We start from the raw sequence: 24008 nt of genomic DNA, 5'->3' as shown, positions 1-24008 counted from the left end.
AGTTTTAGAGGAGTAGATTTTCTTTTAAAAATAACAGTTGAAAAACTGAATAGAAGCATTAAGAATTATGCTTCTGTGACTATCATAGTCTTGTTCTCTATGCTGTTTACAAGGGTGAGAAAGTTAAGTGCAACATATGGATGACAGAAAAAAATGAAAGAGTATTTTCTACAGATATTATTCTTTTGGGATGTTTTGAGAAACTGAAATTCTTGATAAGTTCTGCGTGCTACAAATTACTATTTTATTTTTCTCTATAGCATTTATTATCTTCTAACATATTATATAATTTACTTATTTTATTTATTGTCTGTCTCTACTTATTAGAATGTAAACTTGATGAGGGAAGAGAGGTTTTTATGCTTTGTTCACCAATGTATTCCCAGCACCTAGAAGGACGTCTGGCACTTTGTAGGTGCTCAATAAATATTTGTTGAATGAATGAATATGCAGGAAAGAAAACAATATGGTTTCTCTCCCAGTTCCACTGTTAAAAATTAGAAGTTGACACAGCTGTAAGCTGTCTGTAATAGGTGGAATTTCCAAATCTCATCGTGTGGAATGCGTGTGATCTTGCTAGGTGCACTTACAAAGCCGTCATCAGGATCATATAACCTCTGCAGAAGTTGGACTGCTGTACTCTTCCCACTGCCGTTGGGGCCAACCAAGGCTACTGTCTCTCCAGACTTAATTCTGAGATTCAGACCTTTCAGAATCTATTGGAAAGTATGGGGAAACAATTCCATAAAACTAGGATAAGAATATGATTTACCTATCTTCAGAAATTTAATGTATAATTATAAACAGGAAAAAATTCTTTGGCACTTAAAAACAAATTTAGATCTTATTACGTTTGTTTCATGTATGTGTATAATAACCTACATAATTTTGGAGAAAAACACTAATCATCTCTCTATATAAAGAGGAGATCTAAATTGAGTACTCATAGATTATTAACTAGCCACAGGAAAATTTTTTTCATATTTTCAACCAAAATAATTTATATGAATTTCATGACTACCAAGTTAGTGAAAGTTATATCTTCTAACTTGCAACAATTGAATGAAATCTTGCCAGATATCCCTGTGAGCTCTTTAAGGAAGTTCTTTCTTAGAATATATGTAACATTGTTGCAAAATAGACTCTGAACTAAAACAATTGGCAGACTTCTTAGGGACTCCCACGAATAGGATTTCACCACTAGAAAGCCTCTTTTTCTAGCGGTGGATCTCACAGGGACATTTCAACTTAGGGGGAGTACTTTTACATTTTTCTCAATAACTGGGGGTTGCTACCAGCATTTAGTGTCCCAGGAACCTGCAATATGAGAGAAACCTCACAAAAAATTACCTTCCCAAAATGACAACAGTAATCCTGTTGAGAAACTCTCACTTATCTTTGCTTACATTTTCCCAAAACATGGGAATATCCCCTTGGATTCTTTCACTTTGATCTCCTCATTTGTAAAGAAAGAGACTCTGTAAACAAACCAAATGCAAAACCTTCAAAGGGCCTAGCAAAGAAAAATTCTCTAAAGGAGGTGACAAATCAGGGACCCCCAGTGAGAGTACCTCCTCTCCCACCTGCACTTTTACTCTAGAATTCGCATCTGTTCTTTCTTTGGAAGAATCTGTGTTTTGTTTATTTAAAGTGGGTGGACTTTTGGGGGGGTAATTATTTATTTTTCAATTTAACGAAAAAGGCTATGTTTCAAATGTTCATTTAAAAAATACTTATTTAAAACCCATACAATGTAATGACAAAATCAGTGCTTAAGTCTTCAGGAAGCCAACCCAAATATAGTTGCAAAATGGAATTAAAATGTTCTATTTATGTTAAGAAAAATGATAGAAGACAACACTATTCCAATAATGGTAATTAAATAACAAAACTTTAAAAAAATAAAGAGCTTTGAAAAAAAGAATTTCAATCAAAGACTTAGAGAAAAATAAGGAAGTAAGAGTAGGTATATATTTTTTTGATGCAAATTATGCAGGTGATATTTGGACACTTTAAAAGACATTGAAGGTTGATGACATCAGTATTTTTACCAATTTCACTTAAAATCATGTCATCCTTTTTCTATAAAGCAGGTGTTTTATTAGGAATTACTCTTTGCAATCTTTAACAGTAACTACCTTTTTAGATAAATACACTAATAAGATGAAAGGATGAAGACAATAGAAGAGACAGACACATTTTTACAAGAATTTGTCAAAGGCTGAATGATAGAGAGAGAAGGATGCACTTTATGCTGAGTGTGTGTGTGCCTGTGTGAAAGTGAGAGAGAAAGAAACTGAGGCAAAAATGCTGGTGTAGTAAAAGCCCTAGAAAAAGGGATAATGGAAAGACACAATATGTGCACAATTCCCCCAGGTTAGAAACTTTAGAAAGTTCAAATGAGTGATCTATGCTGAGTGGGAAAATATCCAGGGACCACCAATAGGTGGCAACATCAATCCAAGACATTTTTCTGTGCTCCCAAATCCAGAGTGAAGGAATTCCAGGAAGTCAAAAATGCTTTAGTCAGTTCAATATAGAGAAGAGGCTGCAAAATGTAACTAGATCTTCCAGAGTTATTTGTCCATTACTAATCTATCCTTCCTTCTTTCCTTCCTCTCCCTCTTCCTCCCTCCCTCCCTCCCTCTCTCTCTCTCTGTCTCTCTCTCTCTCCCCTCAAGTCTCTAAACAAAGTAGCCAAATCTTGGTCAAAGTGATCCTAAACAATCTCATATGAGGAGATCCTAGCCAGTGGAAGGTAGTATTAGAAAAGTGTACCTTTCCATAATTAAATTTTACTTACTTTGATAGATGGTCTTGATGGATACCTGAAAGAAGCATTTTTAAATTCCACATTTCCTTCTATGCATTCCGATTTATAGCCTGTTGTTGAAAACTTATCTATAGCAGGTTTCTTGGAAAAACAAAGAGGATGTTATAAATCTTAGAGAAACTAGGCTGACACTCTCTATATCCTAAAAGTAGTTTAAAGATGGGTTTTCTTCTACAGTGATTTCCTTTCTGCTTTAGAAGTGCATTGAGTTACATATGAAGGTTTCAATAAAACACAATCTTCTTGTTGAAGAGTTAAAATAATCTTTCCATAGCCAACTGGGCAACATGGATTTTGCCCATCTTTTTGTTTAAGTGAAATGAAAGCGCCTGTTTTTTGGTTTCCTTCTTGCGGTAATGATAGTTATCTTTCAAGGCAGTTAGGAGTCTTACCTTATCAATAATGTGGAAAATATTAAAGGCGGCTCCTCTGGCTATAGTGAAGCTTTCAAAGCTAGGGGCTGCTGCTCCAATGCAATAAATAGTATGGATTAAACTAAAAAAAACCTACAGGAACAGAAAATAATATTTATCCTTCACAGTTATATAAGCGGGACAACAGAATGAAGTGTATACTTGGTTGAGACTCAGAGGTATATTAGAGAAATTAGGTAGGAAAGAATGGAAGATGCTGCCGAATATAAAGGAAATATTAGTTAATCCAAGTGCAGTTGGCCTTTTCCTAATGTTGAACGACTTCTAATTGTCCCGTAATCTTGTCGTTATTACCTGTTGGGAAGCTGAGCAGAAAAATCTGCTTACTGAGGAGTGCTGAACATACATGAACCTGGGGGGGTAAGGAGGTGAGCTCTACTCCCCTGCATGCTGGTTAACCCCTTAACTTTAAAGAAAAGGATATTATAGATTTCATTGTCTTAGAGATGGTGTACTATTTTTTCCCAAACTTTTCTGAATTCTTATATTAGTGGACACCTGTTCATTTTCAGACAGACACATCTCTGCCGAAAGTCAAATAAGCAAAGAACCCCACAAGCTAAGTGCTATTTTCCCTGTCTTATAGATGAAGAAGCTAAAGCTTAGTAAGTCATACACCTATAGTCACACATAAATTGAGCAGGAAAGATGTGCTAAAAATTCCTCACGCTCAAGTTTCATTTATCAGCAATATATGAATAGCTTAAAGACTTAAAAATGAAAGTCTCAAGTTCAGAAGATGACTTTAGTTGACAGAAAAGAAATCTACATACAATGGGAAGGCCAAATGAGAACTAAAGTATACAGACCAGATCAATTTAGTTCAGCAGGACAAATGGTTCTTAATCCTGAGCTGATCTGTTTATTATTGAAACTTGGGAGCATAACTGAAAAAATTACAATTTAATGTATAACCATTAAGAGTTTAAAAAACTCTAAATTGTGATGTTGGAGAGAGCTGTATATAGTCTGTTTTTAACATTATTATATGCTGAAAGGACAGAGGAAGAGCAGGAGATTCCAATCTACAGAATATTTCCAGAAGAAAACATTTAGCAAGGTGAATGTAGAGCGCTCTCTTATCTCAGCAAGATGGAAAGGAAGCAGTCTCCCTAGAGGCTGGTCTTTTTGACTTCTGTATTAAGACAACTCTATCTCCCAGTGGAGAATTCAGTTATGATTCTTTTAAAAACATCATGCTTTTAGAAGACACTAAATATGCAGGATGAGTAAATCCTGCCAATGTATAACTATAATTTAAAGCTGTATACAAATCATTTGAAGGAAACAAATATTTGTTTATTAAAAACACTCATCTTCAAACATTCAGTCATTCAAAGAGAAATTTTTAATAAATTCTAGGTAAGAAAACATTATCTAGGCCAGTTACCTTTGTTCTCAAATAAGACTTACAGCAAGAACAGTTCCAATGGTATAATCAGGTTCTCCACTAAGAATCAAGGAGGTTCCATACCAAAAAGCAAGTCCGTAGGTTCCATTCATAAAGAAGTACACAGCACCAAGATAGAGTTTGAAGCTATAGCTTTTTTCATGCCAACATTCTTTGCATCTTTTAGATTCTGTGTATACCTTAAAAAGCCAAAACACAATATAATAGCCTTGGGGGAAAATAAAACCAAGCAGATATTATCATAATTAAAGGAACAGACCTTTGAATTTCTTTTTCCTGGGCCCCAAAGGCTATGACTCTTCGGATTGATGACAAGACTTCTTCTGCTACAGCCCCAGCTTTGGAATAAGCATTTAATTCCTTACTGGACAATGAGATAACTATCTGTAATAAACAAAGACCACAGTTAACCAAAGAATAACCTGGGATGGACAAATATCATATGATATTGCATATATATGGAATCTAAAAAAAGGCAACAAATGAACTTATCTCCAAAACAGAAATAGAGTTACAGATAAAAAATAAACTTATGGTGACCAAGGGGGAAGGAGAGGGGAGGGATAAATTGGAAGATTGGGAATGACACATACACACTACTATATATAAAATAGATAACTAATGAGGACCTGCTGTATAGCACAGGGAACTCTACTCAATACTCTGTAATGGCCTATATGGGAAAAGAAGCTAAAAAAGAGTGGCTATTTGTATATGTATAACAGATTCACGTTGCTGTACACCTGAAACTAACACAACATTGTAAATTATACTCCAGTAAAAAATTAAAGTGTGATTGATTATCAGAAAAAAAAAAAGAATAACCTGGGGTAGTAACAAGGCGCAGAAAATTTAATTCAGGTAGAATCTAGAATAACAAAATTTTACTATTGAAGAGGTACTTATCACTTATTCTAACCCCATCAGTTTGCAAATGAGGAAACCAGTGGTAACAGATATTGACTTTTTAAAGTCTCACTGCAGTGAACAAGCTTAGCTTAACATAACCTAGAGTCTAAATCTCTATTTTTCCTTCTAATAGAGCTTCACTGTTTTTTCTCTGTGTTTTTAAAAGCTTAGAAAATGAGTATCTATATTAATACAATTTGGAAAATTTTGATTTGGAGAAGGATATTAGGGACAGAGTTCTTCTTACGTGCACCCTGGAAATCAGTGTGCCTGATGTGACTTGATTTGATTTGTTATTATGGAAAAAACAACACTTCCAGAGGGTATGAGTCACAGAGCTGTGGCAGGAAGAGGAATATGACTCCTGAAACTAATACTGCATAATGCAGCCTGTCTAGTAAACAGTGTATTGCCACATAGTAAAATGTGAGATTTTAGAGAGAGAGAGAGAGAGAGAGGGAGATAGAGAGAGAGAGGGAGATAGAGAGAGAGAGGAGACTATCATTCCTGGTGATATTATTCAGGTTTACCAGATTTATCAAAAATTTTAATCAGAATGTGCCCTTTTCTTTATTATACACCCCACTTACTATTCCTTTAATTGGTAAAGGATTTAATTTAGTAATTAGCATAAGAGTTCAATGAAAGGAAGAAAGGAAATTGTCTTCAGAGTTGTGAGTCTGTAACTACGGCTTGCTCATATAACAAATCTATCCATTTTCAAAATACATTCCACATAATTGGAACTAATTTTATGTAAGACATGCACAGGTGTTTGTTAAAGCAGAAGGTAGTATAAACTGAGTAATACTTATTATTTACTGGATTCACTTAATAAAACAGCTGTCACTGGAGGGGAAGCTGCACATAGCAAAAAACCATGTACATAGCCAGTATTCAATATGTATTTGCCCAATTAAATTGAATTAAAGGATGTTAGAAACCATCCAGCCTGGCATCTTTAGTCATTTAGGTAATTTTGACTTTACTTGCTTCCTACTTGCAATTAGTTAACAGCAATAGCAGACCTTAGTTTCCCCACTGCTGTTCTTTTAAAACTCATTGTCCACTTCACTTCTTGGGCAGTTAAAGCTCTGATTTTAGTAACATACTGTGGGTAATCTTCCCACTGAGGGGTCCTCATTTCAAATAAGCTGGGGATGAAGATTTTGACAAGGGTTACAAGGTCAACACTAGAAGTCACACTAAATAAAGATCTGTTGTCTATACACCCAAGTCTATTGTGAAGGAATTATTCAAACACAGGATATTTTTATTGTTGAAAATTCTTGTTTGGTTGAATTTGTATGTTGCTAGCAAATAAACTCAGCGAATTTTATGGCTTTGACTTCCATAAAGAGCAACTGGCTTTGAAAAATTTTAAACTCAAAAAAAAACCCAAAACAAAACAAAACTCCATCTCTTAAGAGTACGCTGTGCCTCCAATCTAGGAAATGGGTATACACGTTGGTAGAACTATATTGGCAGAGATATATATATTTTGCCTTGCACAAATAGCATTGGTTTCAAAACCAGGCTGTAAATAGATTAATATCTTGTAAAGAGATTAAGATTAATACAGTATAACAGTGCTAAAGATATAATTTAAATGTAAATACAAAGTTTGTTTTAAAAAATTGAAACAGATTTACATACTACATAAAAATATACATTAGCAGACGTTTTAAATGGTAATTCAGAGCCTTATGAAAATATAAACTTGAAATGGCTGACATAAAATAGTCACATAATAGCTCAGGTGTTTACTGTTTTAGGATTTTCTCATTCTGTTCTAGTGAAATGAATTGAAACACATTTATGTGGGAATTTAGACAACACAAGGCTTTCCCAGCATTCAATGTATAAGAGCATAAAGCTTTATCCATGCTATTATTTGAAACTGCATTAGGTTCTAAATGAAGAGGAATGTTTTAAAATGTTAGTAAGGTATTAAAACCAAACCTCATTGTAGCCAAATAACTTGAAAATAGAAAGGTAGTTAATATTCCTTCCTATTTTGGGACACAGAAAAAAAAATAGAAATGCCTTTTTTTTAATACAAACTCAGTAAAATATCTAGTTCACACTCCTGCTTCCAGTTAACACTACATTAGTCATCTTGCCTACCTTAGAAAACATGGCTGCTGAAGCAGTTATAAGAGGTGATGTGGACAGAGTCACCAGGGTGAGTTTCCAGCCCTTCACCAAACCAATCGCCAGGCCAACAGAAAAAGTAGACATGTTTTGAAACAACAGAGCAATCTTGTCTCCGATACCATCATTGATTTTGTTGATGTCACTGAAACAAGAAAATACATGCAGTTAAGTCATTTATACATCATATATGAGAACAAAGTTGATAAACTGCACATCCATCCTCTTACTCAGTCATGCGAGTATTAAGTTCACCGATGTCACAACTGTCAAACCAGCTGATGTCCTGAGACAAAATTGAATGAAAAAACTGTTTTCGAATTCTTGTGGTCTGTCGAGCTGCAGTCATAACCCAAAAGGAAATCTGTATGTAGCCAAAAACCATGGCAGTAACTCCTATTCCAACATAATACAGGATCAACCTGAAAAAAGGATTATTGGAAATTTTAGTGAGACTGAAGCACAACTTTTTTCCTTGTTACCAAAAAAATGAAATCTGTCATAATATTTGATTAAGAGAATTTGGGCTAAAGCCTATAAGATAACTAAAAATAAACCACCATGAGAAAGACTGAAGTATGCTGATGTAGGAATCTCAGTTACCCTTGTAAGACATTTAGAGTATGTCTCTCTTATATTATTAGCAAAGATTAGCATTTCAAAACATATTCGCTACTTATAGCGTCTGTCCATATTTTTATACTTTCATTTGAAAATGTTACATTGATGTAATTATGATAGCTGTATGTAGAAAAGGAGGGTAAAGAAATGATAGTAGTCAAAATCCTTTTATAAAATTCTTTAAATACATATACTTAAATCCAAAATTCAACTTAAGGAATTTACCCTAAGGAAATATGTACAAAGATTAATCTAAATGATTGTTCATTATAGCATTAATTATAATACATAAAACTGAAAACATTCTAAATAGCTACCAGTAGGAGACCAGATAAGAAATGTAGTCATTTCATACCAAAATCTATGGGATGCAGCAAATGCAATACTAAGGGGTACTAAGAGGAAGTTTATAGCAGGCCTATAAACAAGAAAAATCTCAAATAAACAATCTAGCTTAACACCTAAAGGAACTAGAAAAAGAAAACAAATGAAGCCCAAAGTCAGTAGAAGGAAGGAAATAATAAAAATCAGAGCAGAAATAAATGAAATAGAGACTAAAAAGACAATGGAAAAGATCAATGAAACTAAGAGCTGGTTCTTTGAAAAGATAAACAAAATTGACAGGCCTTTAGCTAGACTCACTAAGAAAAAAGAGAAGGCTCAGATAAACAAAATCAGAAACAAAAGAGGAGAAATCACGAGATACCACAGAAATACAAAGGATTATAAGAGAATATAATGAACAGCTGTTTGCTAACAAATTGGACAACCTAGAAGAAATGGATAAATTCTTAGAATCAGACAACCTTTCAAATAAACAAATGGGACTACACTGAACTAAAAAGTTTTGCACAACAAAGGAAATTATCAACAAAATGAAAAGATGACCTACTGAACGGAGGAAGATATCCGCAAGTCATATATCCAATAAAGGGTTAACATCCAAAATATATAAAGAATTCATAAAAATCAACAACAAAAAAACAAACAACCCAACTGAAAAATGGGCAGAGGATCTGAGGAGACATTTTTCCAAAGAATGCATACAGACGGTCAAGAGACACATGAAAAGATGTTCAACGTCGCTAATCATCAGGGAAATGTAAATCAAAACCACAATGAGATATCACCTCACTTCCATCAGAATGGCTATTATACAAAGACAAGAAATAACAAGTGTTGGCGAGGATGTGGAGAAAAGGGAACCCTTGTGCACTGCTGGTGGGAATTTAAATTGGCGAAACCACTATGGAAAACAGTATGGAGATTCCTCAAAAAATTAAGAATAAAACTATCATATGATCCAGCTATTCCAATCTGGGTATTTATCTGAAGAAGTCAAAACCACTAATTTGAAAAGACATATGCACCTCTGCATTCATCACAGCATTATTTACAATAGCCAAGGTATGAAAACAATCTAAGTGCCCACCGATGGATGAATGGCTAAAGAAGATGTAGTATACACACACACACACACACACACACACACACACAGTGGGATACTACTCAGCCATAAAAAAGAAAAAAATCTTTCCATCTGCAGCAACATGGGTGGACCTTGAGGATATTATGCTAAGTGAAATAAGTCAGATGGAGATAGACAAATACTGCATGATTTCACTCATATGTGGAATATTTTTAAAAAGCAAAATAAATGAACAAACAAAGCAAAACAAAAAACTAGCACATAGATACAGAGAACAGAGTAGTGATTACCAGAGGTGAAGGGAATGGGAAGAGGGTGAAATGGGTGAAGGGGGTCAACTGTGTGGTGATGAATGGAAACTAAACTTTTGGTGGTGAGTATGCTGTAGTATATACAGAAGTTGAATTATCATGTTTCATTATAATGAAACTTATATAATGTTATAAACCAATGTTACTTCAGTTAAAAAGAAAGAGAAATGTAATCATTTAATAAACCTATACTGGGTGCCCACTAGTATGAAGTTCTAGAAATAAATACAGTCAAGAGCAAGATAAGAAGTCCCTATTCGTGAAGAGTTTACATTCCTGTGGGAGGAGACAGACAACACACAAAGAAAAAGAATTTCAAGTTGTTCTATGAGGAAAGTAAACAGGGTGATAGGTCATGGAATAACTGGTGGGTAAAGGTGAGTTGGGAGAGCTAGTGAAGATAAAAAGAGTGATTAAGAAAAATTTCTTTGAGGAAATGATATTATGGCTGGGATCCAAAAGGAGAAATGGAGCCAGCCATAAAAAAGCAAGAAGAAGAGCATTCCAGGGACAGAGAAAAGCAAGTAATAAGGTCAGAGGCAGGAAAGAGCTTAGCATGTTCCCAGAAGAAAAGAAGTCCAAAGAGTTATGAAATTATGAGGCTGGAGAATTTGGCATATCATAGGGCTCTTAGCTATGGTGCATTGTACAGGTTTTCTTCCAAGAGAAACAGAAGACCATTTAAGCATAGAATGTTCTTATCTATTCAAATTTTTAAAATATTACTCTGGGTCCTCTGTGGAGAATGGATGGAGGTTACAACAAAGCAAAACAGACAGTTTAGTTAGGAGGTTATTGCAGTGGTCAAGGTGAGAAGGATGGAGGCTTGGATGTAGATGGTAGAAGCTGATTGCAAAGAAGTAGACAGATTCTAGATATATTTTGGAAATACAACAACAAACAAGAATTGCCAATGTACTGGATGTGAGGAATGCAGGAAGGGAAGAATGTAAGGATAACTCCTTAGATTTTGTCTTCAGCAACTAAGTGAATGGGGTGCCATTTACAGATGTGGGAGACTGAGACAGGAACAGATTTGCAGGAGATATCAAGTGTTTTGATTTAGACATAAGTCTGACATGCATATTAAACGTCAAAGTGGATATCAAGTAAGTTGAAAATGAGAGTCTGAAGTGCTGGAGAGGGGTATAGGCTGGAGATGGAAATTTGAAAGTCACCAGCTTATAGGTGGCAATTAAAACAAAGTATTGGCTGAGATCATCCACAGAGACAGAGAATAAAGTATAGATAAAAAAGAGGACAAAGGACTGAGCTCAGGGACTCTCCAAACATGGTAGAGTTTAAGGTGAAGGCAAAGAGCCAGTAAAGAAAGCTGAGAAGTGGCCAATGAGGTAGTTGGAAATCCAGGAGACTAAAGTATCAAGAAAAGCACAGAGGACCATACACTTGAGTCTCATTATTCCCAGATTCTGTGTTGGCAAATGTGCCTGCTCAATGAAATTTATCTGTAATCCAAAAATCAATGTTTGCTGTTTTCATTGTTATTTATGGACATGTGTAGAGTGGCAAAAATTTTGAGTCACCCAACACAGGTACTCCCAGCTCAGGCTGAACAAGGCAACACTCTGCTTTTTTGTTTGTGCCCTCATACTGTAAACAAGTGTCATTTTTGTGATCTAGGTAGTGGCAAGTTTTTCTAATTTTTGTGCTTTTTGTTGATGTTTTCACTGTTTAAAACGACTCTCAAGAAGCATGCTGAAGTGCTGTCTAGTGTTCCTAAGTGCAGGGAAGCTGTGATGTGCCCTATGGCACATGAAAATACATGTGTTAGATAAGCGTCGTTCAGACATGAGTTATAGTACTGTTGACCGTGAGTTCAATGATAATCAATTGATGAAAATGTTGTGACTGGAGGTTCACAGAAACCAGGAAGCAATGGTTCTGTATTTGCTAATTCAGTGTTCATGATGACTTTAAAAGAACATAATTATTACAATAACGAGAATTGACTGTTTTCTAATAAGAGAGATTGTTCAAGGACAGCATAGAACACTATAGGTTTAATAGAAATCTTATTGAACTTTTTTTAATGTTGTGGGGAAAATGTTTGCAATATTATAAGAGAAAACTGGGTTAAAAGATCAAATGCAAAGGAGAAAATAAAGACTTGTACACAGAAAACTACAAAATATTGTTGGGAGAAATTAAAGAAGATCTGAATAAATGGATTGGAAGACTCAATGTTGTTAAGATGACAATCTGCCCAAATTAATCTATAGATTCAATTAATCCCTGTCAAAATCCCAGCAGGCTATTTTGCAGAATTTGAAGAGTAATCCCAAAATATATGTAGAAATATATGTGGAAATGAAATGTCTAAAAAGAAGATTGAAGTTGGAGGACTTTCATTTCCTGATTTTTAAAAATGTATTTATTTATTTAAACTCTAAAACTATAGTACTCAAGGCAGTGTGATACCAGCATAAGGACAGACTGTCAATAAATGCAACAAAAATGAGAGAACAGAAGCTAGCCCTTACACTTATGGGCATTTGATTTTTAGCAAAGATGCCAAGGCAATTCAATGTAGAAAAAATAGTTTTTTCAAGAAAGAGTCTTGGGGCAAATGAAAAAAAGAAGTGCAAAAAATAATTGAGACCCTTACCTCACAACAGTCACAAAAATGAACTCAAAATGGATCATAGACCTAAGTGTCTGAGCTAAAATGTTGAAATTTCTAGAAGAAAATGTAGAAGAGAATCTTCACGATCCTATGCAAAGAATTCTTAAATCCAAAAGGAAAATCCATAAAAGAAAAACCTGATAAACTGTACCTAATCAAAATTTAAAACTTTTCTGTTTCAAAAGGAATCTTTAAGAAAATGAAAAGACTAGCCACACATTAGGAGAAAATATATGCCAATCATATATCTGACAAAGAACTTGTATCTAGAATTTACAAAGAACTTTCAGAATTCAACGTTAAGACAAACAACACAATAAAATAGGCAAAATATTTGAATATGCGCTTCACCATAGAAATATATGAATGCTTAAAAAGTAAATAAATGCTCATTCGGGAAATGCAAATTAAAGTCACAATACGATACCACGTCATACCTACACAATGGCTATAATAAAAAAGACAATGACAAGTGTTGGTGAAGATGTGGAGAAACTGGAACAGTTACACATTGTTGGTGGGAAAGTAAAATGATATATCCACTTTGGAAAACAGTTTGGCAGCTTCTTAAAAAGATAAACATAAACTTACCATATGACCCAGCAATTCTACTCCTAGGTATCTACCCAAGAGAAATAAAAACATATGTCCACACAAAGATTTATATATCAGTGTTCATAGATTCGTTATTTTTAAATAGCAAAAAAAATGGAAACACTCCAGAAGTCCATCATCTGGTGAACAGATAAACAAAACATGATATATCCTTGCAATGGACTACTATTAAGCAATGAAAAGGAATCAACTACTGATACACATCACAGCATGGGTGAACTTCAAAATCATTGCACTTAATAAAAGAAGCCAGGTGCAAAACCCTACATGTATGTTTCCAAGCACATGTAATGTCTAAAAAATGCAAATCTTTAAAGATAGCAGATAAGAAGTTGCTTGGGGCTGGGGGTGGAAATGGGGATTGATTGCAAAGGAGGAATCTTATTTTCAGAATAATTGTCTGATAAGTAAGACAAAGGCACAGACAATATTAAAACATTAAAATTACATAAAACCATGAGTCATTGTCTTTGGAAAATAGGTAAAATAACATTTTTCAGTTCTTGATTATTATAGATGTAAGAGGTATTATCTTATCCCCACCAAAAAAGTTATATAAAACAAGGTTTCCCAGAAATGTGTTCATCAAAACATTGGCTCAGCAGGATGTTGAGTTTCCATAGTCAAACAGGTTTGGAAAACTTTGATTAAATTGAGCCTTAAGTATGCTTATCTGTCCTAAGTGTATCCAAGGAGGCTGTCATATACAGTGTTTTCTGAACCATTTTGACTATGGAACCCTTCTTCACCATATACCTCAAATATTTCCAAAACAGTACACTGGTTTGAGAAACAATAGCATAACAAATACAACATTATAAATGTTAAGAATGTTTCCTTATAAGTTTAGTAATCTCTTAATAACCATACATAGATTACATCGACATATCTTATTCTCCCTTTTATTATGTTTTTAAGATAGATGCCCCTATTTTTAAAAGTTCCAAACTTTTTTGTAAGGAACTCATACTTAATGATTGTAACATTAGAACCCTGCTTTAATATCGTAAGACCAGAATTCAGTAGAAGGCAGTTCCTGGATCCTAATCAGGAATTTTTAAAAGATGGAACATAAATAAACTTTATGTAAAAAGTGCTAAAAAATAGAAACTTTCCCTCAAAGAAAGTTGAGACTGCAGCAAAGCACAACTTGAGGCAGCATTATTCACACTGTAGTCCAGAGCAGCACTGTCCAATAGAATGTTCTGTGATGAAGAAAATGTTCCATATTTGTGCTGTACAATATGGCAGCCAGCCATATGTGACTTGAACACTTGGCAAGTGACTGAGAATGAGAAACTGAATTTTAAATTTTATCTAATTTTAATTAATTGAAGATTAAGTAGTCACATGAGGCTGTGGCTAACTGTGGAAGGTCAAGAATTATGGCCCAGAGAGTGTCACTACAATGTGATGGATGTCTCTTGGGGTTGTGTAGGATGGAGGCTTCATTTTTGGAGGAAAAGAATAAGAGATCACTTAGGTCTGATAAGACTGTTAGTTTCAGTGAGGCACTACTGAAATCCAGTGAATATACTCAGTAAGGTTGCATTTCTCTAACAAACTCAACACATGTGACAGAGGAAAGCATACTGCTTAATACACAAGCTTACAAAAACAAAATGATAATAAATTATCTATTTCAGACTTTATAATTTTTAGTCTGAATACAACTTTACTATAATAGTCTGAATAATTAGTCTCCAAAATTAGTCTGAATAAAACTTTACTCTTTTTAGTTTTTTATTTTACTATTTGTTGCACACATCTTCTTGGCTTTTAAAGTTTACAGAAGTGGCATTTTTCTGTAAGTTTTGTAAGAAAAAAATTTTAAAAAGGAAAAGCTAGTCATTTAACCTCTAGGTTATGTACCTTCAGTTCTAGGAAACAAAATTTATATAAAAATGCAAATCCCAAAACAACATTTCTATTGATGACAATTTTGTCAAAACTGAAAGCATATGAACTTATATACCTTTCAAGTAGGAGAAGAAATTATAATTACACAATTATAATGTGTAATTATATTTTCTATACCAAATGAAAGACGAGGACGTGTTTGCTTTACTCATTTATATGTAATATTAATGATCAGACAAACATTTCAGTTTTCTTCCTTATAAGTATTGAATAAAGCAGCATGCAATGAATATGATATTAACATTTCATTTGGACTTACACAATCATATCTTCATTCACCTTCTCTTGAGACTGAGTACAGTTCCGATAATTTGCTGTAAAAAAGTTTTTTAAATTATAAAGGAAATTAATAAATTTATAATTGGCCATGACGTCTTTTATACATAGCCCTCCAAACCAAATATAGTCCCTTCTCAAGAAAATGGACTTAATGACTACACACTGGTTAATGATCATCTTATTTTCTATTCTTTAACCTAAAATTTGAAATTATTATCTCTGGTTTCAGGAAGCACACATGCAACATGAAAAATTACAAGGAAATATTAACCATGTAGCTCATATGTGGAAACAATTCTTTAGGATATCTCAGATTTCAGGTAACAGGTACGTAAGTAACAGAATTTTCCTTTCCTGTCAAAATTATGCATTTAGAATTCAGTTTGAGATACCCCAGGGAGTAATTTAGAAAATCCAAGAAAAGCAAGAACACAAATGAAAGTTGTAGAGGTAGGAGTCACAGGAAAAATTTAAAAGAAGCTCATTGAAATTTGTTGGGTATAACAAGGATAGCAACATCATAAAATGGTATTTAAATAATCCTTGGTTTACCAGTTTGCCATGTAAACTTTTCTATATATATTCTAGGAAAAACTACATCATACATTAATTAGTATACCAAGGTTGTAATTTTACCAACAGCACAAAACAGTGGTTGATATCAACTATCATAATTTTCTTTCTTAAATGGCCATAATAAACATTTGTAATAAATTGCAGACAACATGCTCTTCATATCTTACATAACCACAGTAGCCTCACATATGATGATGTCTATGATCTTTATTTATGTGCAAACAATCATTTTTCCTTTATTCCATTTTTGGAATTGTGGTAGAAAGCATTTTAAAGCAGCTTATTACAAATATCAGAATTGACATAGAAGTATTAAAACTCAGTAGAAAGTTTTAATGAAATTTAACTGAGTTAATAAAGAGAATACATATTGTTTCTAAAAGTGGTTCCTACAGTCACATAAAAATAGCATAATGTCATTTTGGAGATTATATATATATATATATATATATATATTTAAATTTTATTTATTTATTTATTTTTGGCTGTGTTGGGTCTTCGTTTCTGTGCTAGGGCTTTCTCTAGTTGTGGCAAGCAGGGGCCACTCTTCATCGCGGTGCGCGGGCCTCTCACTATCGCGGCCTCTCTTGTTGCGGAACACAGGCTCCAGACGCACAGGCTCAGTAGTTGTGGCTCACGGGCCTAGTTGCTCTGCGGCATGTGGGATCTTCCCAAACCAGGGCTTGAACCCGTGTCCCCTGCATTGGCAGGCAGATTCTCAACCACTGCGCCACCAGGGAAGCTGGAGATTATATTAATAGACGTAGAATGTGCAAAAGTTCGGTGCTGGCATAAAAATGGGCCTCTGATCAATATGATAGTTATTATTCATATTTTCAATTGTAGGAGCAAAAAAAATCCTCCTCTATTATTCTTTAGAAAACAAATGTTAGAAGGTTGAGGACATATGCCTTAATATCTCCACTTCTCTTTAATAATATGTTATACCAATAATATCCATGTATTTATCTAAATCTTTATCAACCTCTTTATGTGTTCATTACATTTGAAAAAACACACAATGAAACTCGAGAAACATGGAGAAGCCTTAAACAAAAACAAAATTAAAATTCAGTAATATCAGTCAGGTATGTATTGACTATCCTATCTAAAGCTGACTAAGCAATCAATTATAGAGCAGATCTAACCAAAGGAGTACTGCTAAACAGACTGCCTTAGGTTGCTAGGCTTATTCTTTCTCCCTCCTGCCCTCCTTCCCTCCCTCGCTCCTTCCTTTTCTTCACTCACTCATTCAGAGAGAGAGAGAGAGAGAGACATATTTGGCAATCAATAAATATCTGCTCAATGAATTGGCAGTTCCATTTGTTTTACAAAGTGACATCTTCACTTTCTATCATTAAAATATCAAGAAATTAATAACTGTGTAGACAGGATATCCTCACGTGGAAGATGGAAGCTATGGATTTATTCACTTAAACAAGACTGGGGCATTTGAAAAATTAGGCTTTGGATGGAAAATAAGAGGGTATGAATTAGTATTTAAAGTCAAATAGGGCACAGATGGTCTCCAGCCTGCCAACTCACCTTACAGATTTTGGACTTGCCAGCTTCCATAATTGAGTGAACCAATTTCTTAAAACAAATCTCTCTCTCTCTCCCTCTCCCTCTCTCTCTACATAAACACACACACAGACACACACACACACATTGTATTGGTTCTGTTTATTTGAAGAATTTTGACAAATACAGATTTTGGTTCTTTGGTCCCTGGCAATACAGAAGAATAAATGACTTAAATATTATATAGATATTGTTTGACAAGAAAATAATCTGTATTATGAGTTTAATGTTTGTTTTATTTAATGCTTTTGAGTCCCTAGCAATATAGAAAAGTAAATATTGTACTCACTTGTGTTGGTTTTGACTAGACATCCACTGATAAGACTGTCACTCATTTCTCCTAAAATCAGTGACAATACAGGAAGACAGGCCCCATTTACTAGTGATGGTAGTAATCCTAGGATCATGAGTGTGATGTCCAGTCCATCAGCAAAGCAAAACTGAGGAAAACAAATAAAACATGGTACCATGATAGCTGTTAAAAACAAACACCAAAAACCAACCTACAGTTTTTGCCATCAAGTAAATGTTATTTTACAAATTAAGAGGCCAAATAAATGTATAAAATCATGCATAAGTATTTATATATAAAGTAAAAAAAGCCCCTGATCTTAAGGATTTACAATGTACTTTGGAGAAACTATTGAAAAATAAGGTAGAAAAATCAGTACAAATTGTAGATCTGTGACACAAGTCAGGTCAGATGTGCATATAAATCAGAAACTTCCTTCCATTTGGTTGATTCTGAAATAAATTATGATATTTGAAAAGTCTGTAAGGACAATATCTTGGCTGAATGAAATATCTTGCCTTATGAAAGTTGATCTTCAAATTTTCAGTTCCCTAGGTGTATCAACGTAACAGCAATGACACAACTAAGTGCAGAGAACAGTAACTATCTAGTAAAAATTAGTTCACCAAATGTAATGAATCATATTTTTCATTCTTATTTTAAATTCCTCAAATTTTTTGTATCCAGGACAACACCTATGCTGTAAATAAGGGTCTATGATAATTTTAAGGCTGTTTGGAATGAGAAAGGAATACCTGAAAGTCAAATAGTGAACACTTTGTAGTCTATGCTATAATGAGTCCCTACAGCACTATTCCAAAACCAACACTTGAACAAAACTTGAAAAAGTGGATTATTTATCTTACTGAGAGGGGTCAAGATAAAACGTATAAGGTATTGAAATAAAATTAGATTTGAATAGCAGCAAAAGGAATTTAGTACGTATTTTATGAATGGATATTGAGAAAATTTCATGTTTTTCCATTCACTCATGCAATAGCTAATAAATATTTATGGAGTAACTGCCATAGCATTGTACTCAGTACTACAGATGATAAGAAGGTATCTGCTCCTCCACCTTCCCCTAGAATAGTGTGTTATCTCCTTGATAAAGCTTGTCATGTTCTGCTACTTTCCAGGTTTTTAAATTTTTGACTTTTGAAAAAACAGGCACTGCTGCCTATGTATTTCTAATGACAATGACAACCAGGCTGACATAGAGGTTAGGTCGGTGGAGGTGATGTTTTAGGAACACGTCTGAAAATGTTCCTTGAACATAGTCCCAAAGAATTGTGCTGCCACATTTTTTGATGCATAGGATTTATAAAATATTTATGTAATTTTTTTTTATTTAAAAAGGATTTATAACATTTAAAAAATAATAAAAGCAACTCATTTCAATGTATTTTCATTGGAAAATACTGAAATGTAAACATACAATAGCAAGAGTCACTCATAATTCCCCACTACTGAGAAATAACCTCTGATAACATTTATGCAGCACACACACACACACACACACACACACACATACTTGTCTGCACATACATACACACATATACACGCTTTTTTGGGCAAAATTGGATCATTGTATGGATATTGTGTTATTTTTCTTATCTCTTATTGTGGAACTTATGGGTTATTTATATATATTGATATTTTTCCATTGGAAATAATAGCTTAATGAATTCTTTTATTAAAATTCCCCTTTTCCCCAAATAGACATAAATTATCAAACAAAAACAATCATTCTATGCACTCCTGACAATTCTCTAAAATTTTCTGATACATAGACATACTTTCTAACTAATTTCACTTACTATCTCAGTAGGTCCAACAACTTGCTGTCTTACTTTGGGCAGTTCTTGCAGTTTTCTGGAAAACAAATGTTTACAATGGAAAGATTACCATGTGAATATAATTTGCAAAATTTTCTAATTAAAATTGTGTTGAAGTGTCAAATTTCACTCATTGGTAACAAGTTTATATCAACGTTGACATTTTAAAAACAAACTTAATGATAGACAGTACAAAGATTTTTAGTATAATCACTGGGAAAGTTTAAGTCACCACTGGTTGTCTCTACATTATTTAGGTAACAACTGAAGACACACATCTGGAGTAGAATTTTTTTTTATTGTGATAAAAGACACATAACATAGAACTTACTATCTTAACTATTTTTAAGTGTGTAGCTCAGTGGTATTAAGTACAATCACACCGTTGTGCTACCATCACCATCACCCAGAGAACTCTCATCTTGCCAAACTGAAACTCTATAACCATTAAATAACTCTTCCCCCATAGCCACTGGCAATCACCATTGTACTTTCTGTCTCTAGGAATCTGACTACTATAGGTACTTCATTTTAGTGGAATCATACAGTATTTTGTTTTTTTCTGAAGGGCTTATCTCGCTTAGCATAATGTCTTCAAGTTTTATCCATGTTGTAGCACATGTCAGAATTTTCCTCCTTTTTAAGGCTGAATACTATTCCATTGTGTGTGTGTATATATATATATATATATATATATATCCCACACTTTGTTCATTCATTCACCAGCAATGAACACTTAGGTTTCTTCTACTTTTTGGCTATTGTGAATAACACTGCTATGAATATGGGTATACAAATATCTTTCTAAGTCCTTGTTTTCAATTCTTTTGTATCCAAGAGTAGAAAAGCTGGATCATGTGGTAATTCTATTTTTAATTTCTTGAGGAATCACCATACTATTTTCCATAGTAGCTGCATCATTTTACATTCCCACCAACCATGCACAAGTGTTCGAATTTCTCTATATCCTCAACAAAACTTCATTTTTTCTGTTTTCTTTTATTATTACTATTTTTTTAATAGTAGCCTTCCTAATGGGTATGAGGCGGTAGATTAGAATTTTCAAACCCTTTGTAACAAATTACTCAAGAGCAACTGAGAGCTTTAAATGAAAGTTCTATTGAATACACATTAAACAAATGTACTGAGAATTTTGTCCCCCATTGAAAATTTCATTTCTTAGCTCACATTTCAAGGAGTTCCAGATGAAGAATGTAAATTTTTGTCCATTGATTTCAGAGAAATCTGTAATCTGTCAATTACACACACACACACACACACACACACACACACACACACATATAAGATTATGAAACTTTAAAAGAAGGGTGGAGGGGATCAGATTAAATTTTCTAAGAAAGACGTCACAGAAGGATGAACTTCCAAGTCTTTTCTTCAGCTTTATAACATATTGTTCTGGCGGCTTTGATAAATGAGAAGTCACTTAATTTTATTCCATCTGAAGTTAATAATTTACTTGTATATTGGGCCAGCTTTCTCTGAGATGATTCATAGATGACAAAAAAATATTTCTTCAAGATTATAAAGGCTACAACCCCTTCTCCCTACCCAAATGTGGATTTTAAAGCTTAAGACCTAGTAAGTTATCTTGTTTCGATAAATTTTGTTTCAGGAATATTAAATAAATAGTGATCTAGAGGGGTTCACTACCGTTTTACAGTTTATACATCAAAATGTAACACAATTATTATGGTAAAAGTGGAAATTAAAGATTTTAAATCATTTCCATTTTAAATCTCTAAATTAATGAATTATAGGTGTAGGAAATTTTATAACACACATATGAACACACACATAGACACCTACTTACTGAAAAAATAATCAGAATCCAATATTTTGTTATGTACCACATGGAATGAAGGACTCATGGAGAATTAAAACATAAATATTCAAGTATGTTCTCTCTATATGCTGGTAAACTATAAGAAATTCAGAAGAATAAATATCTGAAGTAAATACTAAATCAGTAAATCCTGTAGCTATTACACTTCCTAAATTTACTATTAAACCACTTATAACACTGATTATGTTGAAGTCCAGCAAAATGCAAACAGCCCTGCTATTTTTGGAAAAAGACTATAAACATTTTTGCTATAGCTGAGAAAAGGGTAAGGTATATTTGATGTTGCAGAACAGTTTTTGTAGAATTTCGACAAAGCTTACCTATTTCTCTGATAATTTTCTTGCATTTCTTCAACACTTTCAGAATTTGCCATCTTATTTACAATGTAACTCTTCTGAAATAAAATATTAACAAGTATATCATGATGATGTGAATTTTTATCACTTAGTCGATATAAAGCATTCTTTACATCCCTAACAGCTTCTAAGAAAGCATGCTTCTGAGATTCACCCTGCCTCCACCACCCCCCACTCCAAATGAAGTTTCTGGTTACCTAACTCACCAACTCAGAGTTTTTTTGTTTTTTTGTTTTTTAAACATCTTTATTGGAGTATAATTGCTTTACAATGGTGTGTTAGTTTCTGCTTTATAACAAAGTGAATCAGTTATACATATACATATGTTCCCATATCTCTTCCCTCTTACATCTTCCTCCCTCCCACCCTCCCTATCCCACCCCTCTAGGTGGTCACAAAGCACCGAGCTGGTCTCCCTGTGCTATGCAACTCAGAGTTTTTTATGAATTTATAACTTCTTTGCTTCATTCTGGGCTTAGATTTGGAGCTAATAAAATTCTAGAAATGGAATAAAAGGAGGAAAGCCAGACTCCATGAACAATGCATGTCTTCCCAGAACGTTAGATTTTATTCCTACTCTGACCCTGATTTTATTGTTAATGATGAAAATCTTTAAATTAACTATTGCTTAGTTTTCTCTGTAAAGAAACTGATGCAGTAGTTTCTGTTAGCCAGCAGCTTGAAGGACTAGGGTTTTTAGTTCACCAAATATAAGGAAGTTAGAGCTCCTACCATATATGAATTAACAGCTCTTAAAAATTAGAATAGTAAAAAACCTCATTTATTATTAAAATTATATTAAGCATAATGTATTATTCCTTTAGATGATACTTTAGGATCTTAGCTTGTCTTAAGCTGCAGTTATCAATATAAACTATCATTCCATTGCAAATATACAGAGATGTTTTTGCCTCAATCTGATTTGTTAGACCATGTAACGTATTACCTATATTAGGATTAATATTAATATTAATATATAATTAATATATTATAATATATTATATTTATAATATAATATATTATATTATTAATATATATTATAATATATAATATTAATATATAATTAATATATTAATTAATATAATTAGGATTATAACAAATATAAATTTAAACTCTAGAGTGAAATTAGTAATTAATTAAATACTACCTAAGCCTCTGTAAAAACCTGTAAAATACACTTTCAAATAGTATGCTTCTCCATGAAGAAATGATCACAATGAGTCAGAAATGGTTTTAGCACTTGAGAAGGAAGACATGATACAAATACATTGGCATATGCTTCCTGTTTTAGAAACCAATGGTCATAACTTCATACAAGAAATCTTCATAATTGCTGTACTGCTGTTATACCATCTCCAGTTATTTAACGTATATGTAAGTAATTAAACTCTATCAATCATTACACTTTAGAAATTAACAGTTATATAATAAAACTCATAAATTCATAAAAAGAAACCAAAACAATTTAGGCCTACCTTGGTAAGTGCATGATCTCTTCATTTACACCAAAATTATGTGTAATTTCCCCCCTCAACCAATAACTAACTGCTCTCTCAGAACTGTGCTTTGCTAAGCTTATTTTCTGATCACGCCTTAATATCTGATTACAACAATGGTGAATTTCCAGGTAAAGCACACTGGGTTCTTCTTGTCATACTGTACTTGGGAAACAAAGTGAGCAAAGAAAATTCACTGAGCCAAATAAACACTCTTTTTATTTTTTTTAAGTTTAAATTTATTTTTTAGTTCACTACAATTTAGATTTATTTATTTATTTTTAGTTCTCAGATGACTTTTCTTTTTTTAAATTTTTTTATCTTTATTTTTTTGTATCTTTATTGGAGTATAATTGCTTTACAATGTTGTGTTAGTTTCTGTTGTACAACAAAGTGAATAACCTATAAGTATACATATATTCCCATATCCCCTCTCTCTTGAGCC

The 24008-nt window shown here is 33.4% G+C and overlaps 1 protein-coding gene across 1 annotated transcript in view; it reads right to left on the bottom strand.

Moving 5' to 3' along the window:
* Positions 1-22084, bottom strand: part of ABCB5 (ATP binding cassette subfamily B member 5) — a 106626-nt gene extending 84542 nt beyond the window's left edge. Inside the window, 12 exon segments of the mRNA XM_036862953.1 lie at positions 591-716; positions 2804-2914; positions 3226-3339; positions 4681-4802; positions 4805-4857; positions 4938-5062; positions 7715-7886; positions 7972-8163; positions 15541-15595; positions 18007-18157; positions 19830-19884; positions 22032-22084. Coding sequence (XP_036718848.1) covers positions 591-716; positions 2804-2914; positions 3226-3339; positions 4681-4802; positions 4805-4857; positions 4938-5062; positions 7715-7886; positions 7972-8163; positions 15541-15595; positions 18007-18157; positions 19830-19884; positions 22032-22084 — 1329 coding nt within the window.
* Positions 22085-24008: the final 1924 nt, after the last annotated feature.

Source organism: Balaenoptera musculus, chromosome 9 (genome assembly GCF_009873245.2).
Source record: "Balaenoptera musculus isolate JJ_BM4_2016_0621 chromosome 9, mBalMus1.pri.v3, whole genome shotgun sequence".
NCBI classification, from domain to species: domain Eukaryota; kingdom Metazoa; phylum Chordata; class Mammalia; order Artiodactyla; family Balaenopteridae; genus Balaenoptera; species Balaenoptera musculus.
The sequence above is the reverse complement of the archived record's forward strand: the minus strand, read 5'-3'. Positions and strand labels throughout refer to the sequence as shown.